This window comes from Callithrix jacchus, chromosome 20 (assembly GCF_049354715.1).
Source record: "Callithrix jacchus isolate 240 chromosome 20, calJac240_pri, whole genome shotgun sequence".
NCBI classification, from domain to species: Eukaryota; Metazoa; Chordata; class Mammalia; order Primates; family Cebidae; genus Callithrix; species Callithrix jacchus.
In genome coordinates, this window is record NC_133521.1 from 15,873,601 (window position 1) to 15,890,520 (window position 16,920).

Here is a 16,920-nt window from a genome sequence, read left to right on the forward strand (position 1 = left end):
CCCTTTAGGAGGCCAAGTCAGGTAGATCGCTTGAGCTCAGGAGTTCAAGACCACCCTGGGAAACATGATAAAATCCTGTCTCTACCAAAAATTTAAAAATCAGCCCAGCATAGCAGCACACACCTGTAGTGCCAGTTACTCGGGAGGCTGAGGCACAAGAATCACTGGAGCCCAAAATGTGTAGATTGCAGTTAGCCAAGGTCGAGCCATTGCCCTCCAGCCTAAATGACAGAGCTAGACAGTCTCAAAAATAAAATAAAATGCTTCTAGTGCTATATTTTTTAAAAAGAAAGAGAAAGATACAAGGCCCGGTAAACCTTTTTTCATGGTTTACTGTGTTATTTCAGTCCTACCTTATACAGGTTGTTTCCGGTTGATTTCTCTTTGTGGAATGGGGAGCCCCAGCCCTTATGACCGAACTCCTGTAGGAGGGCCTGGCCATCAGTGTGCTAACTCCTACCCCTGGATGTGCCCTTGCCCCACGTGAGTGTGCCCCACCCCTCTCCCAGCCATGAGCAACCCAGGCATCAGCAGAGTGTCTGTATGCCCCTCTCTTCCAAGGAGTCTGGCCCCAGCTGAAGAGGCCAGCCCAGGCCCAGGATTCTTGCCCCCGAGCCCAGCTCCCCAGAGCCTGTGGCTGTGCTGCCTGCCTTCTACTCACAGCCCTGATCTCTGTTCCTGCTCTGGCATCCGCAGCCCAGTCTCTCCCATGAGAAGCCCTGGTGGGAACGGAGCTCTGAGTGTCAGATTCCCCGGCTCAGCCTCCCAAAAAGTGCACTTGGGCCTGACATGACCCCTCTGGTCTTCCATTTCCCTGAAAGTGGGGGCGCCAACACAATGTCTTCCCAGGTGGGGGCTGCTGGAGCTCACATGTTGGGATGGCAGATTTCACTGACCCCAGCCAACCCCAGGCAGCCCTGAGAGCCAGGGCTGAGCTAAGTGCATTCTACCCACAATCAAAGTCATCCTCATCCTCACCACCACACCCCGCCCTCACACTCAGTAAAATAAGAATTTTCCTTATGGAGTACAGAAAGGTCAACAAAATCGCCCGAAGCAGCACAGCCAGCAGTGGCTGAGCCGAGTTTACACTCCGGTCTGCCCGATTCCAGGTGCCCAACAGCTATTCCCAGGAGGTCGTGGCATTTACCGAGTGTCAGCCTCTTCTACGGGCCAGGCCTGCAGACCCTTCCCAGTGGGCAGCAATTCTGCCTTGCATTTCTAAACCTTCTGGAAAAGACTAACAAAGCCTCCCCATCCCCCACGTTTCTTTTTCCTCCTAAATGAGGAGTGTCCCTGCTGACTGCACTTTGATGAGGGAGGCTCCGGTGGGAAGGGGAACCCATGAGTGGCAGCTCAGGGAGCTATGGTGGTGCCCCACCAGCATTTTCAGAATCTTCTGGAAAGCTAGTGAAAATACAGATTCCTAGTTCCCCCAAGCCCTCCTGAGGGACCTAGGAATTTGCATTCCACAAGCTTTCCTGAAAATTCTGAGGCACGCTAAAGTCTGAGCTCCAGAGGAGAGAGGGAAGCCACAGGTTTCCTGCCGTGCCAGTTTGGTCCTGCCTAAATGCCTTGCTCAAGGGAGAACATGGGGATCCCCTCAGGGGTCCCACTGAGTCTCTATCTCCTCCTGAGTTACCTGCTCAGATGCCAGCCGCCAGTCAGGAATTGCCTTCTCGCTGCCACTCCTAGCTGGCCCCTCAGACACAAGGAAGATTAATTGGCAGTAGCTGGGCCGTGTGCAAAGGATTAGCAGGTGCTGAATGGGGGCGGGGGAGAAAAGAGGCTGTTGATGCCCAGGAAACCAGCAGCCCCACCACCTCTCGGTGTCCATCAAGGATGTGGGCCCTAGGGAAGGGCCTCTGCATGGCCCAGGTCTGGAGCACCGTGAGTTGCCAGGGGACCTGCCTGGGTTACCAGGAGCCTGACTTCCCACACACCTTGGCCAAGACGGAGTGGCTGGTGGGAGAATGACAGCCTGAAGTTCCCATGCGATGCCTGGAGACTCCTCAGGGTGGCAGGGGCTTGTTAATTCCCACCCAGTGGTGGCAAGAGGCATACCCCAACTCTCCAGCCCCAGGGCCAGGACTCAGGCAGGCTCTCTCTGGCTTAGGGTCTTCTCTGGGCAGGGTGCCAGAAAGGCTGTGTCCCAGGGTTGGGCCTGGAGGATGGATCAAGGACTGGCAGATGACTGGGCATCTGACCTGCCCTGTGAACGGAGGTTGGACACTAGAAGGGATACAGAGATCTAGGAGGAGAGGGTGCAAGGAACAGGGCCCAAGGAAGGGGCGCTCAGTGTGATGCCACTGAGGGATATTTGGCAAAGGGGCAGGACTTGACTTAATTATCTGCACCATTTCTAGAGTTTTTCCTTTCCTTTCTTTTCCTTTTCTTGGGGGGTGGGTGGGGGAGTACAGTCTCTCGCTGTCACTCAGGCTAAGTGCAGTGGTGCAATCATGGCTCATTGCAGCCTCAGCCTCTCAGCCTTAAGTGATCTTCGCACCTCACCACCTTAGCCTCCTGAGTAACCCATGTGAGCTGCCATGCCAGGCTAATGGCTAATTTTTATTTTTAAAGACAGGGGTCTCGCTATGTTGCCCAGGCTGGTCTCAAACTGCTGGATACAAGCAATCCCCCTGCCTCAGCCTCCCACTGTGTTGGGATTACAGATGCGAGCCACTGCACCCAGCCTAGATGTCTTCCTCTGTGCCTGGCAGTGTGCCAGCCCTGGCACACAGAGCAAGACAGACGTAGGCCCTATCTTCATGGAGCTTACATTTCGGTGCGGGAGATTCCTGACAAATAAAGAGATATTGCAAATGATGCTAAGTGCTGTAAAAGAACCAATCAGGGCAGAGGCGTGTGCTGCGGAGGGCAGTGGGGGCAGGTAGGTAGGTCGCTATGATGAGGTAGATGTATATTTGAGCTGAGACATGAAAAGCAAGAAACACTCAGCTGTGAAAAGAGCTGGGTGAACGGTGCTCCAGGCCAAGGACACTGCAAGGAGAAAGGTTCCAAGGCTGGAATGAGCCTTGAGGAGCAGAATGCAGCCTGGAGGTCCCAGAGCTTAGTGGGTGCAGAGGAGGGTGGTGGGGATGAGGCTGATGGGGGTAGGGGACAGATGTGAGGCCTCTAGGACACAGGAAGGAGTGTAGTTTTAGATGATGGTTTTGAACAGGGGCTGGGCATGATCTGTGTGGCTTTGTGTAGTGGGCAAGTGTGGAAGCAGGCAACAGGTCTGGAGGCTGTGGAGGGACAAGCCAATTGGTGACTGGATAACCCCTGGCTTCCCCTCCAGTGCTGGGCTTCAAGACCTCTGATATTCCAACCTCCACAAGGCAAGTGATGCAGAACAAAGTTCTTTCTGCCAGCAAGGCCAAACCCCAGTGGTAAAGCTCAAGGTACTCCCTGACCCTTCCTACAAATATGCCAGGCTGCAAGGGCCAGAGCTCCTCCCCAGGGAATAGCAGGGAGCCCTTCTGTTCTGCCTGGGCCTGCAAGTAACACAGGTGACATTCACCTTTGCATGCAGCCTGACAGGAGGGGTGACGGGGCTTGGACTATGCTGGTGGGAGTACAGATAGGAGAAGGGAAAGGAGAGGGAAAAGGGGGCATCAAGGGGCTCATCCTGGGCAACTGGGTGGCTGGTTTACACAGGTACTGAAAAGAAGAAACCTGGGGCTAGAAGTTTGGAGGAAGAATTTTGGGGGAAAAACCATGAGCACTACTTTGTTAAGATGTGGGAGAGAGGCTGGGCGCAGTGGTTCATGCCTATAATCCTAGTACTTTGGGAGGGCAAGGCAGGTGGATCACTTGAGGTCAGGAGTTCGAGACCAGCCTGGCCAACATGGCGAAACCCCATCTCTACTAAAAATACAAAAATTAGCCAGGCATGGTGGCAGATGCCTATAATCCCAGTTACATGGGAGGCTGAGGCAGGAGAATCGCTTGAACCCAAGGGGCAGGGCAGAGGTTGCAGTGAGCCAAGAGTGCACCATTGCACTCCGGCCTGGGCGACAGAGCAAGACTCTGTCTCAAAAAAAAAAAAAAGTGTCTAAGAGACATCCAGATTGAAATGTAAGTGAGAGAGAGTGAGAGTGTCACTTAGCAGTCTACTGGAGATAGAAATTTTGTAAGCCTCAGCTTGCAGGTGATGCTTAATGTCACAGGACTGACTGACATCACCTAGGAAAGCCAGGGAAAAGAACACTTGGGCTCACTCAGAGGATGCAAACAGAGCAGGAGCTGGTAAAGGAGCCTGAAGGAGCTGCCAGGGATGGGGAAGGAGAAGCAGGAGCATGGGGTGAGGTCAAAGCCGCGGGAGGTGGCTGTGTTGGTGGGGAAGTTTATCCAAGGGGCCGCTGTCTGAGCTGAGGCTTGAAATGCACCCCTGGGATTGCACAGCTTGGAAGCAGTTGGATGCTCTACTGAGTGGGAAGGAGGGTAAGTTAGATGGGCCTGAGTGAAGAGTAATGGACTCCAGGGTGGAGAAAATGAGCAAAACACAGCCACACACAGTGGCTACAGTTTGGATGAATCTCATGTTTGTATATATGGAGGGAAAGAAGCCAGCTGCAAAAGACCCCAGTGATTCACGCATACAAAGTTCCCAAAAGGCAAAATTAGTCTGTCCTGTGTATGGTTCCAAACATAAGTATGTTTACAGCCTCCAGTTTTCTATAAAGCCTAAAGTTGTTAAATAAAGTTTTCTATCATTGCCCAGAAGTAAAAGCACAGGTTGTACTATTAAGGCGGGAAAGTGGTTCCCTCTCGCTGAGTTGGGGGTTGTAATTGGGAAGGTGTATGTGGAAGCTTCTAGGGACTGGCAGGGCCAATGTCTTCCTTTCTTTTACTAACTTGGCTAGCATCTATTTTTCAAAACAACTCGATGGGAATATACATGCCATAAAATTCACCCATGTTAACTATACAACTCAATGACTTGTATTGCTTATTGTTTATTTAATTATTTAAGACAGGGTCTCACTCTATCACTCAGGCTGGAGTGCAGTGGAAGTGATTCTCCCACCCCAGCCTCCCAAGTAGCTGCGGCCACAAGCACACGCCACCACGCCCAGCTAATTTTTGTATTTTTTTGTAGAGATAGGGTATTACCATGTTTCCCAGGCTGGTCTCGAACTCATGGGCTCAAGTAATCCTTCCACTTGGGCTTCCCAGCATGCTGGGATTACAGGCATGAGCCACCAGCCCTGGCCTAACTCAGTGATTTTTAGGAAATTGACTCAACTGTGCAACTCTCACCACCATCTGGTTTTAGAACATTCACATTGCCCCAGGAAGACCCCTCGTGCCAGATGATAACCACTCTTCATTCATCCATGCCAGTCCCAGCAACCGCACATCTGCTTTCTGTGTCTACAGATTTGTCTTTCCTGGACATTTTATATAAACGGGTCATAGAGTATGTGGGCTTTCACATCTGGCTTCAGCATAACATTTTTGAGGTTCATCCGCCTCATAGCATGTATCAGAACTTCATTTCTTTTCATTGCCCAGGAGTATTGCAGGGGATAGATACACCACAATTTATCCACTCATCAGTGGACACAGGTTGTTTCCACTTTTTGGCTGTACATCATGTTGCTATGAACATTCATGAGCAAGTCTTTGTGTAGACATATACTTTCTTTTTTTTCTTTTTTTTTTTTGAGATGGAGTCTTGCTCTTGTCGCCCAGACTGGGGTGCAGTAGTGTGATCCTGGCTCACTGCAACCTCCGCCTTCCAGGTTCAAGTGATTCTCCTGCCTCAGCCTCCCTAGTAGCTAGGATTACGGGCTTGCACCACCATGCCCAGCTAATCTTTGTGTTTTTAGTAGGGACAGGATTTCACCATGTTGGCCAGACTGGTCTCAAACTCCCGACCTCATGACCTACTTGCCTCAGCCTCCCAAAGTGCTGGGATTACAGGCGTGAGCCACTGCACCTCACAACATACTTTTCTCCTGGGAAGACTCCTGAGATAGAATCTTCCATATGACCCAATCATATGGTACAATTCTGCTTTGTTTTTTAAGAAACTGCTAACCTGTTTTAAAAGTAGTACTCCATGTCTTGACCAAGGTGGGTGGTAGTTTCATGGGGTCTCATTTTGTAAATTATTAGTTACATTATATATTTATGCACTGTCTGTATTTCTTCTCTTTTAAAACTTTAAAAGAGAATAAATGGCCAGGTGTGGTGGCTGATGCCTGTAGCCCCAGCACTTTGGGAGGCTGAGGCGGGAGGATCAAAAGGTCAGGAGTTCGAGACGAGCATGGCCAACATGCTGAAACCCCGTCTCTACTAAAAATACAAAAATTAGCCAAGTGTGGTGGCATGTGCCTGTAATCCCAGCTACTCAGGAGACTGAGGCAGGAGAATTGCTTGAACCCAGGAGGTGGAGGTTGTGCCACTGCACTGCAGCCTGGGTGACAAAACGAGACTCCGTCTCAAAAAAAAAATAAAAAGTCAAGAAACAAGTTGTGGATGGGGGGTGGTGAGTGGAGTCAACTCAGGGAAGGTTTTCTATAAGGGGCAGTACTTAGGGATGCTGTTCTTCAAGCACTGGAGGAGGAGAAACTGGGAAAAGAAATCCTACAGGAATCTCACATGACGGGCTCCAAGACCCATCATCAGGCTCAGCCCCTGGGCAGGTATATGCAAATAAGTGAGGCTCTCCTAAGTTTTCCTCACCTTGGTTGGGGTCTGTCTCTAATGGTTGTGACTAGGATGGTGGGCAGGCATCAGGTGTGCTGGGTTCAGGTACTCACAGCCTGCCTTTCCTGGGAGTGGGGAGCCTGCAGTCCTGCAGGGGCTAAGGGTGGAGTATCATCTGCTAATCCCTGGCCTGCTGAGGCCACCACTCTCCCTGATCCCCTCACGCTTACCCTGGATACTGGCCACAGCTAATCTCCACCCCTAGAGACTCAAGGGCTGGCAGACAGTGCAGTGCCCTCTTCCCTGAGGTTTGCAGGGAGGGGAGATCCCTCTCGGCATCCAGATCCTCCTAATGGCAGGCCCTAGAATCCTTGCCTAATGCAGAGGAGACCCTCGAGGCCCAGAGAGGTGTGGTAACTAGCCCAGGATCACACAGCCTGCAGTGGACTCAGCAGCCATTTCTGGCCTGCCTTGGCCTGACCACCTCCAGAGAACTCCTGCTCCCTGTCTGACATTTCCCAAGATGCCTGGCCTGTGCTGAGGCCTGGGAGACCACAGACTTCAGGAAGGCTAGAAGGGAGTGGCCAGAGCACAGAAATTCTGGCACAGGCTCTTCTTAGAGCCTACAGTTGCCAAGGTTGCTAAGGAGTGGGTGCTCAGAATCAGGCTGCAATGGGCATTGTGTGTGCACAATATTCCTTTATTCTGCTGCTGTCCATAATAAGGGACCCGCCCACCTCACTTCCTCTTCTGCCCATTGAGCAGTTGAAGAGCTGAAAGTCCTTATAAGCCTGTGCACCTGGGCCTGGGCCCTACAGATAAGGTAGCTGCTATTGGTGAGTGAGAAGCAGGGACCCCCCCCATCCATCTCTTCCACATCTTAGTGAGCCCTCTCCCTTTCCCTCTCCCTCTCCAGGCAGTCCCATCCCCTAAGGCAGCTTCCCCTTGCCTTATCACCACGCCCCTTCCCTGCTCCTCCATGATCTAAGGTCCTCTCTCCTCCTGCCACCCTTGCTCCCACCTCTACCTCTCACCTCTAACTTAGGGTCAGGAAGAAAGCAAGCAGCCTTGAGAAATTCTCACTAAAGTGTAAATGACTGAAAGGCTCCTGGGACTAACTGCTTTTTAAAGGGAGGCACTGGGTACCCAGTAATGCTTTTCTAGTTCAACTATATCATGTTGCTCCCTTTCCTGAAAAATCTTTCTGAGTCAATCCGTAGAATTTTAGGTAAATACCTTAGCTAAGGCAAGTCCATAATTATTCACCCAGAAGCATAGGCACATGGAGCTACATTTTGAACCCACTTGCTTCTACCCTTTCCTGCTCATAAATAGACTCTCCAGGCGTGGTGGCTCACACCTGTAATCCCAGCACTTTGAGAGGCTGAGGCAGGTGGATCACTTGAGGTCAGGAGTTCAAGACCAGCCTGGCCAACACCGTAAAACCCTGTTTCTACTAAAAATATGAAAACTAGCCGGGTGTGGTAGTGAGTGCCTGAAATCCCAGGTCCTCAGGAGGCTGAGTCAGGAGAATCACTTCAACCTGGGAGGCGGAGGTTGCAGTGAGCCAAGATTACGCCACTGCACATCAGCCTAAGCAAGAGAGTGAGACTCTGTCTCAAAAAAAAAAAGAATAGACTAAAATACCACCTCTTTTAGACCGTTTCTTGAATGTCCCAACCCCAGCCTCCCCAGAAAAACACAAACGCTCTGTACTGACCTCCCTCACAGCCATGGCACAACGTGTGTGTGTGTGTGTGTGTGTTGGGAGGGCAGTGGGAGGATTGTCTCTGTTGTCTTCTGTTATCTGAATGTTCCTGCCACCCCATGCAGAGCTCCTGAAAAATGGCCTGGCACAAAGTAGGTGCTAAATAAATGTTTCGCAAGTAGACATCGCCATTGGCCTTCTCTGCAGAGAAGGGTGTCTGGCCAGCATGAGCCCAGGGTGAGCTCCTTAGAACCCTCTGCATCCCCAGCTATGGCCCGCATCATCGACCTGGTGCCCTGGGACGATGGCTCCACTCATGTGTATGCCTCCCCGGCCATCCTGCTTCCTGTGGAGCGGCAGCGCAACCAGCTGGCGGGCGTGAAGCAGCAGCTCTACCACCCGGCCCTGCCCACCCTGCGCCACATGGACAGGGACACCGTCAAGGCCTGCCTTCCTGATGAGCACTGCCAGTCCACCAGCTACTGCCGCAAAGGTCAGGCCGCTGGTGCAGGATCCCCTTTGGGGAAGGGGTAGATGGTTTCAAGAAAGAAGGTGACATGCAAGGATGAAAGAGGCAAGTCCCAGCACTTCTGCTCCCTGCCCAGGACACTTTGGCCAGGTCTGAGCCTCTGTTTATTGCTCAGTAAAATGAGAAGAATGACAGGACCTGCCTCGAAAGGTTGTTGTGTGGTTAGGAGATAAAGTGCAAAAAGCACTTACAGGCCAGGCTCAGGGGCTCACACCTGTAATCCCAGCACTTTGGGAGGCTGAGGCGGGCAGATCACCTGAGATCAGGAGTTCAATAACAGCCTGGCCAATATGGTGAAACCCCGTCTCTACTAAAAATACAAAAATTAGCCGGGCGTGATGGCAGGTACCTGTAATCCTAGCTACTCAGGAGGCTGAGGCAGAAGAATCACTTGAACCCAGGAGGCGGAGGTTGCCATGAGCTGAGATTGCACCACTGCACTCCAGCCTGGCAACAGAACAAGACTCCATCTCAAAAAAAAAAGCACTTAGAGTAGTGCCTGGCACATAATATCTGCTCAAAAAATGTTGCTGGCCGGGCACGGTGGCTCAAGCCTGTAATCCCAGCACTTTGGGAGGCCGAGGCGGGTGGATCACTGGGTCAAGAGTTTGAGACCATCCTGATCAACATGGTGAAACCCCATCTCTACTAAAAATATAAAAAATTAGCTGGGCATGGTGGCACATGCCTGTAATCCCAGCTACTCAGGAGGCTGAGGCAGGAGAATTGCCTGAATGCAGGAGGTGGAGGTTGCGGTGAGCCGAGATTGCGCCAATGCACTCCGGCCTGGGTAACAAGAGTGAAACTCCGTCTGAAAAAAAAAATGTTGCTGATGCCATTATTGTTATTGTCATTTTGTTTTGTTTTTGTTTTGGGGAGACAGTGTTTTACACTGTTGCCCAGGCTGGAATGCAGTGGCATGATCATGGCTCACTGCAGCCTTGACCTCCCAGGCTCAAATGATCCTCCTACCTTAGCCTCCCAAGTAGCTGGGACCACAGGCACGAGCCACCATGCCCAGCTAATTTTTAAAAATTATTTGTAGAGACAGGGTCTCCCTATATTGCCCAACCTGCTCTCAAACTCCTGAGCTCAAACGATCCTCCTGCCTTGGCCTCCCAAAGTGCTAAGATTACAGGTGTGAGCTGCTGTGCCTAACCTGTTGTAATGAATGGAGAGAGAACTGGGCAGAGGTTGGTAGGTACAGTGGTAGGAGTCACAGCAATAACAACTTCTCCCCAAGCCCCTCTGTATGTGGAAAAGAGAGAAAAAGACCCCTCCTCACAGCCCCCTGCAGGAGAGGAGGACGTGTGGGCCTTCAGGGCAAAAGACCCCCACGGGCCTAGTAAATAACCCCGTGTGGACTGAGGAGCTTGTGTGTGGAGGGATTTAGAAGGTATTTAGCAGATCAAGTGAACAGGAGAAGGTGCAGGCAGGGCGAGGTGGGAGGCGGAAGAGGGTGCGTGCAGGCCCATACCTAGGCTCCAGCTTCAGTGACAGGCAGGCTGAGGGTGTCAGAGACCACACAGAGATCACCAGAGTTGCCATACAGGCCCTGATGGGAAACACAAATGAGGGAAGTGGGTAGGGAGGCCATGGGAAGGGACAGTCCACAGGGAAATGGGGCACCAACACCTGCCCTGTTTAAACGGCAGCCGCGGCACTCCCCCCTGACTGTGCTATGTTGGAGGGGCCAGCCAGGTCACCAGTTCTTCCAATTTCCTGCTTCCAAGAGAAGCCAGGAATCTAGATTTTTAAGGGAAGCTCTGATGTAGATATGTATTTTATTGTAAGCATATGCTTTAAATAAATGTAATAGTCACAACTTCAAAATTCAAAATGCTGTAACAATATGCACAGCAGCAAGTCTCACTCCCACTGCCCCCCTTACAGGTAATCCCCCACCATTCTTAGTGTCTGACTTACTAATGGGAATACAAACACATGTTATTTTGTTCCCCAACTTTTTATTACTGTTAACTGGAAAATCAGCAATTTATAAATTTAGGCAGGGCATGGTGGCTCATGCCTGTAATCCCAGCACTTTAGGAGGCTAAGGCAGGCAGATCACTTGAGGTCAGGAGTTCGGGAACAGCCTGGCCAACATGGTGAAACCCCCATCTTTACAAAAAATACAAAAATTAGCCGGGTGGGGTAGCAGGTGCCTGTAATCCCAGCTACTCAGAAGGCTGAGGCAGGAGAATTGCTTGTACCCAGGAGGCGGAGGTTATAGTGAACCAAGATTGGGTTTAACCCTTGCCTGGCATGGTCTTAGGTCCTGTTAATAATTCGGTATCTTACTGCCACAAGGAGTCTGTTCTCTTAGTCTTGTGACCTCTCTCTCCCTCTTTTATTTTTCTTTTGAGACAGAGGCTCGCTCTGTTGCCCAGTCTGGAGTAGAGTGGTGTGACCTTGGCTCACTGTAACAGGATTTTGCTCTGTCACCCAGGTGGAACTGCAGTGGCATGGTCACTGAAGCCTCAACCTCCTGGACTCAAGTGAGCCTCCTGCCTCAGCTTCCCAGGTAGCTGGGGTTACAGGTGCATGCCACCAGGCCTGGCTAATTTTTGTACTTTCAGTAGAGACAGAGTTTCATTATGTTGGTCAGGCTGGTCTCAAACTCCTGACCTCAAGTCATCTGCCATCGTGCCTGGCCTCAAAAATTTTTTAAAGTACAGTGTGGGCCAAAGTTCTCCTATGACCTCTAACCACTGGTGAAGGAGATACTTCTCCCTTTCTCTTGTTTCAATAGATGAGTTTGACAACGCCCATTTTACACTCCTTGGGATCCCCAACAAACCCCTGCAGTGCTTGGTGAGTGTCCTTTGCTCTACCCCTGGGTTTGCTAAGGGGCACCAGCCTCAAGCACCTCTGGTCCTGGGATCTACTCGCCTAGCACCTCCTCAGGTGCCTGCTTGGGACTCACACTCCCCACATCACCCCATCCGGGTTCTTGACTTCGGGTGCCCCCTCTGTCAGATGCCCCAGTCCAGTTGTCAGCTTAGGCCTTTAGGGTGGACTGGGATGGCTGCCTTGGGTTTCTGCAGCTACGGCTGCGCGGCCCTGACCTGCGTGGACCTGGCAGGACATCACCGCAACAGGCCAGAAGCTCCGCAACAGGTACCAGGAAGGAAAGCTGGTGCCCATCGCGCCGGGCATCAACCGAGTGGACTGGCCCTGCTTCACGCGCGCCATAGAGGACTGGTCCCGCTTCGTGTCCTCGGCCAGGGAGTTCAAGCTGCCCTGCCTGAGCAAGAGAGGTCAGTCTACGGGCGGCTAAAGGAACTGCCGGGCAGGTGGGCCGCTGGGCTGGACAGGAAGCCTGGACTGCGGGCAGGAGCGTGGGGGGCAGGAGGGACAGAAGAGACAGGGCGGGGCCGCTGGGGTGCAGCGGCTGCACTTGCGGCGGGTGGGGCCGAGTGGTGCGTGCTGACCTGGAGGCGGGGCTTCCCGTGGGGCTGAGGCCAAGCGGAGCAGTCAAGGCGGGGACTTTGCCCAGGCCGGGCAGGGGAGGCGGGGCCTGTTCTCCGAGCACGTGTGGGCGGGGCTTGGTTTGGGTGGGGCTTATGTGAGGGGCGGGGCTTTCCTGGGGCGGTCCTGGGGAGGGCGGGGCGCTCCAGAGAGGCTCTCTGTCCGCAGTGGAGGGTTTCAGCGGCTACGCGGTGCGGTACTTGAAGCCTGACGTGACCCAGAGCTGGCGGGTAGGGAGCGCTGCGCGCAGACCCGTCCCTGGGGAGGTTCTGGTGGGGAGCGACGTAAACCCGGAGTTGGGGAGGGAGGAGGGCCTCCCAGAGCAGGGCCTCTCAGAGCAGGGCCTCTCAGTCTTGAGGGCCACGGTCTCAAGCAGGGAGCACTGTGTGGGGCGTGGGCAAGGTGTCCGTGCTCCCCCGACTCACTCCCCGACTCACTCCCCCACTCACCCCCCGACTCACCGCGCCCCCATCCCTGCTGCCCGCCGCAGTACTGCCTCAACCAGAACCCCAGCCTGGACCGCTACGGACAGAAGCCCCTGCCTTTCGACTCCCTGTAAGTGACGCCACGCACCCCGGGACCCATATCCGGAGGAGGGAGGATGGGGTCTGGGCCGCTTTCCTAGCGCACATGCAGTGGCCCTTGAAAACGTGAGAACCGGGAAAAATTGATTGATTGGCTCTAATATACTACAAACAAATTGCAATTTCAAAATAAATACATGTGTAATTCCTACTACACAGAGAGCATCTTGCTATCCCTGGCAACTCCACCCTTGCAGAGTGGAGGCATTTGGGTTGGGTGAAGGCGCCCTGGAACCCTTCAGGATGGATGGCAGGGAGAGGGGGGTGGCTCCCGAGGTGCGAGTGAGGCACCTAGAGAGGGTCGTCCCCCACCCTCGGGCTCACCCGTCCCGTTCTTTCCCAGGAACACTTTCCGAAGCTTCGGCTCCAGCTACAGGTAGGCCCTGTCCCACCCCACAGCCGACCATCTGCCCATTTGACTGCTGCTGGCAGGGGGCAGCCTCGGGGCTCCCCAACTCTGAGATTCCCCTGCCTCGGCGAGGCCTGGCGTGGAGGAGGTGCCCTCCCGGGAGGGTGCGAGTTGCTTCGCTCTGGAGAGATCCGCCCCTGTCAAAAATGCAGTCCCCTGGGGTGGGGGTAGTCGCGGGAGGTGGTCCATTTCACCAGGTTTGACCAGAAGAGGCCAAAAGGATGAGGCAGGGATGTTACATGAAGGAGAGAAAACAGACAAAAAAGAAAAGCCAGGGAGAGAGGCAAGAATCTGTCTCCTAGGGTGCTGAGAGGCTCTAAGGGAGGGGGCCAAGTGGTGTTCCCAGCAGGGTCGCCCCATTAGTAAAAGCGTGGAGATGAGAACAAGAATGGAGCTTGCAAGATATTCAAACATTTTCATAACTGAGCCATGTCTCACCTTCCCAGGCCCACTTTGTGCACTCCAGCAAGACTAGACTCCACCGAAACCCAGCAGACCACCAAGCACTCCTCACACCTTTGTCTGTGCAGTTTTAGCGCCTAGATGGCCCTTCCTCCTCTGCCTACAAAACTCCTTCGTGGTTTTTTTCGCTCTGTGGCCGAGGCTGGAGTGCAATGGTTTGTGGGATCTCGGCTCACTGCAACCTCTGCCTCCCAGGTTCAAGCGATTCTCCTGCCTCAGCTTCCTGAGCAGCTGGGATTACAGGCATGTGCCTCCACGCTCAGCTAATTTTTGTATTTTTAGTAGAGACAGGGATTCACCATGTTGATCAGGCTGGTCTCGAACTCCTGACCTTGTGATCCCCCTGCCTCGGCCTCCCAAAGTACTGGGATTACAGGCGTAAGCCACTGTGCCTGGCCTCCTTTGTGCTCTTTAAAGCCCAGCACAGATGTGCTATCCTCCTTGAAGTCTTCCTTTCCCTCTGCCTCTCCCCACCGGCTGACATTCCCGCCCACTGGTCACCACCTGTGTGTCTCCATCTTATAGCACCCAGACTATTGCACTGTCATTATTGACAGAAACTAGACTTCCCCTCTCCCACGGCGGGGAGGGGGAATGTTTCTGGGTTTTGCTACCATATGATGCCTAACAGAGTAGGTTCACTAAACGATTGAAAAATGGGTGAAGCTGTTCAGTTAGGAATCAGTGGGACAGAGGGATGAAGCAAACTCAGAGGAGGGGGGTTAGCTTGAAAGCTAAGGAGGACAGCTGAAAATGCAGAAAACAGGGAGCCACTGAAGGCTTCTGAGCCACATAGAGGCTGGCTGGAAGCTGTGTTTTCAGAGCCTAGAGGGGGAAAGCCTGGTTTTTCCCCCAGGACACCCTGGAAGTCCCCACCTCACCCCTACTTCTCTTCACAGTCGTGTCAACTACCTGACCCCCTGGCATTAATCTCTGGAAAGGAGGTTCTCAGGCTGCCAGACTATGCCACCTCAGGTCCCTTGGCCAGACCAAGGACTTATGGTGGCACCAGCCATCTCCCCAGTAATTCAGCCTAACTAGAAATAAACCTAATGCTCCCTTAAAGAGACATGCAATTGTGTGTGTTCATGTGTCTGTGTGTTGCAGAGACTGGGAGAGGGTCAGGACCATAGGATGACAGTATCTTACCCTTAGCTGCCCTGTGCCAACTTCTGGAGGACTGGTGGTGGGGGGCTGGAGAAAAATGTTTGGTGACCCTGGAGATTCAGGGTGTAAGCCCCAAGGCCCAGCCAGAATTGAGGTGCAAGAGCAAGAAATGTGTTCCTGACCTGCTGCCTGCAGCCCCACACCCAAGCCCCCTCCACTTCAGATCCTGTATTTGAGCCCTAAGGAGAGAGGGAGGGGGCTAGAAAGCTATATTTACGTGCCTTTTTGAAGCTCTTATACTGGTGTGCACTGGGAGGGGCTTTCCTGTGCCTAGGGTCCCTCTAAAGGTGTCGGCACAGGCTGGAGCAAGGGGAGCTGGTCTGGCCTATGGCCTTGATTCCTGTGAAACAACAAAATGTAGAATTTAAGTTTGCATGAGATGTATGAGGTCACTCAGAGAAGAAAGTTCCCTGCTCCCCAAAGCACTACCAATAAACATATCATCTAAGCAAAAAGTCTTCTACTCTATTCATTAGGCTTCAGGACTAGCCCTCATCTGCCCACCAATCGTCCATTCCACACCACTCCTATGAAAGGAAGGCATGATGTCCTGGGGACAATGTGGGGACTCCTGGTCCAGGTCTGGAATAACCCCATCCGGGGGTCTAAGGAAGAGCATCTCCAGCATGGTAAGGGGGTGTATTAGTCTGTTTTCATGCTTCTGATAAAGATATACCCAAGACTTCAAAGAGAAAGAGGTTTAATGGACTCACAGTTCCACGTGGCTGGCGAGGCCTCATAATCATGGTGGAAGGTGAAAGGCACTTCTTATATGGCGGCAGCAGGAGAGAATGAGAGCCAAGTGAAAGGGATCCCCCTTATAAAACCATCAGATCTCATGAGACTTATTCACTACCTCGAGAACAGTATGGGGGAAGCACCCTGTGATTCAATTATCTTCCACTGGCTCCCTCCCACAACCCGAGGGAATTGTGGGAGCTACAATTTGGGCGGGGGCTCAGGCAAATCAGGGTATAGGGCTTCTAGCATCTGTGCTTAGCTCCAGGACCTTCCAGACCTAGAAGGTCCCAACCCACCTGTGGGCAGCTGGCAAGCATGCACCCAGATCGGGGTAAATAGCTACCAAGCTAAAAATCTATATGTATAGGACTAAAGCACCTTGCCATCCCTGGCCACTCCACCCTCAGGTCCTGTAACCTGAAGCTTCAGGGACCCACAGTCCTTCTGAAATCATGTTTCCACCTTGGGACTGCACTTAGGAAGTCACTGGCAGAGCCCCCTGGAGTGTCAGAGCCACATTCTGTGCCACCCAGTGTCCCCTCCAAATGACAACTAAGAGAAGAGCTGGACTTGCCCAGCACTCACAGCAGGGATGCTAAGGTCCTGGCCTGGGAGAGGTGGGACAGCCAGAGAACTCCAGCCAACATGCTGAAGTCTGCAAGATGGAATCAAGTGGCAGGGGTGTTTTTCCTGGCCCTGCTTTTTTGTATAACTGGGCAAGTCCTTGCCAGAATACAGCCCAGCAAACACTAAAGGCCCTTTGCTGGGAGGACACAGACAAGATGCCCTCCCTGCCTTTCCTGCCTTTGAAGTGCTTCCAGTCCAGCAGATCCAGTCAATGCGAACCAGAAAGTAGAGGAGATAACGAGTACACACCTAGACCACGTTCTTCCAGCCCAAGACACCATGAATGGCAACCCACACCAGCAGTTTAATTAAACTTCTTGTCCACTGATTGTACATTGAATCCCGATTTCACAAAAAAATGTGTGCCTAAGAATAAGGATATGGAATGGAGTAGCTAAGGATAAATAAGTCTGCTTTCACATGCAGTTTCTAAGTGGAAGGCAATGCATTAACCACCTTGCAGACCCCACGAGATGGGTAACTTTAGACCCACTTTACAGATGATGAAATAGACTCACAAAGGTTAAATGGCTAGCCCAAGATCTGGTGATTGGCAGAGCGG

At 52.5% G+C, this 16,920-nt stretch overlaps 2 protein-coding genes across 7 annotated transcripts in view; one reads left to right on the plus strand and one right to left on the minus strand.

Moving 5' to 3' along the window:
• Positions 1–12,426, minus strand: part of CNGB1 (cyclic nucleotide gated channel subunit beta 1) — a 104,557-nt gene extending 92,131 nt beyond the window's left edge. For 4 of the 5 annotated variants that reach the window (XM_035281848.3, XM_078358349.1, XM_035281845.3 and 1 more), the window contains exon 1: positions 1,643–1,711. The gene's annotated coding sequence lies outside the window, so the exon portion shown is untranslated. Of the gene's footprint in view, positions 1–1,642; positions 1,712–10,374; positions 10,453–12,331 lie in introns of those variants that run through there. The other variant, XM_035281846.3, reaches the window with a different exon arrangement.
• SPMIP8 (sperm microtubule inner protein 8) lies at positions 7,428–14,892 on the plus strand. Of its 2 annotated transcripts, none has more exons than XM_035281850.3 (8): positions 7,428–7,496; positions 8,637–8,861; positions 11,650–11,711; positions 11,983–12,157; positions 12,537–12,598; positions 12,859–12,923; positions 13,296–13,328; positions 14,723–14,892. In XM_035281850.3, exons 2-8 carry the CDS (start codon positions 8,639–8,641, stop codon positions 14,751–14,753), a joined length of 651 nt encoding a protein of 216 aa, XP_035137741.3. In that variant the 5' UTR covers positions 7,428–7,496; positions 8,637–8,638; the 3' UTR covers positions 14,754–14,892. The 2 variants fall into 2 exon arrangements, with proteins under 2 accessions (XP_035137741.3, XP_035137742.3); XM_035281851.3 differs by having other exon boundaries at positions 7,428–7,483.
• Positions 14,893–16,920: the final 2,028 nt, after the last annotated feature.

Coding starts and splice junctions, on each gene's coding strand:
- SPMIP8 (XM_035281850.3), top strand. CDS start 8,639: ATGGCCCGCATCATCGACCTGGTGCCCTGGGACGATGGCTCCACTCAT. Junction 8,862..11,649: donor CACCAGCTACTGCCGCAAAG/GTCAGGCCGCTG, acceptor TTGTTTCAATAG/ATGAGTTTGACAACGCCCAT. Junction 12,599..12,858: donor ACGTGACCCAGAGCTGGCGG/GTAGGGAGCGCT, acceptor TGCCCGCCGCAG/TACTGCCTCAACCAGAACCC.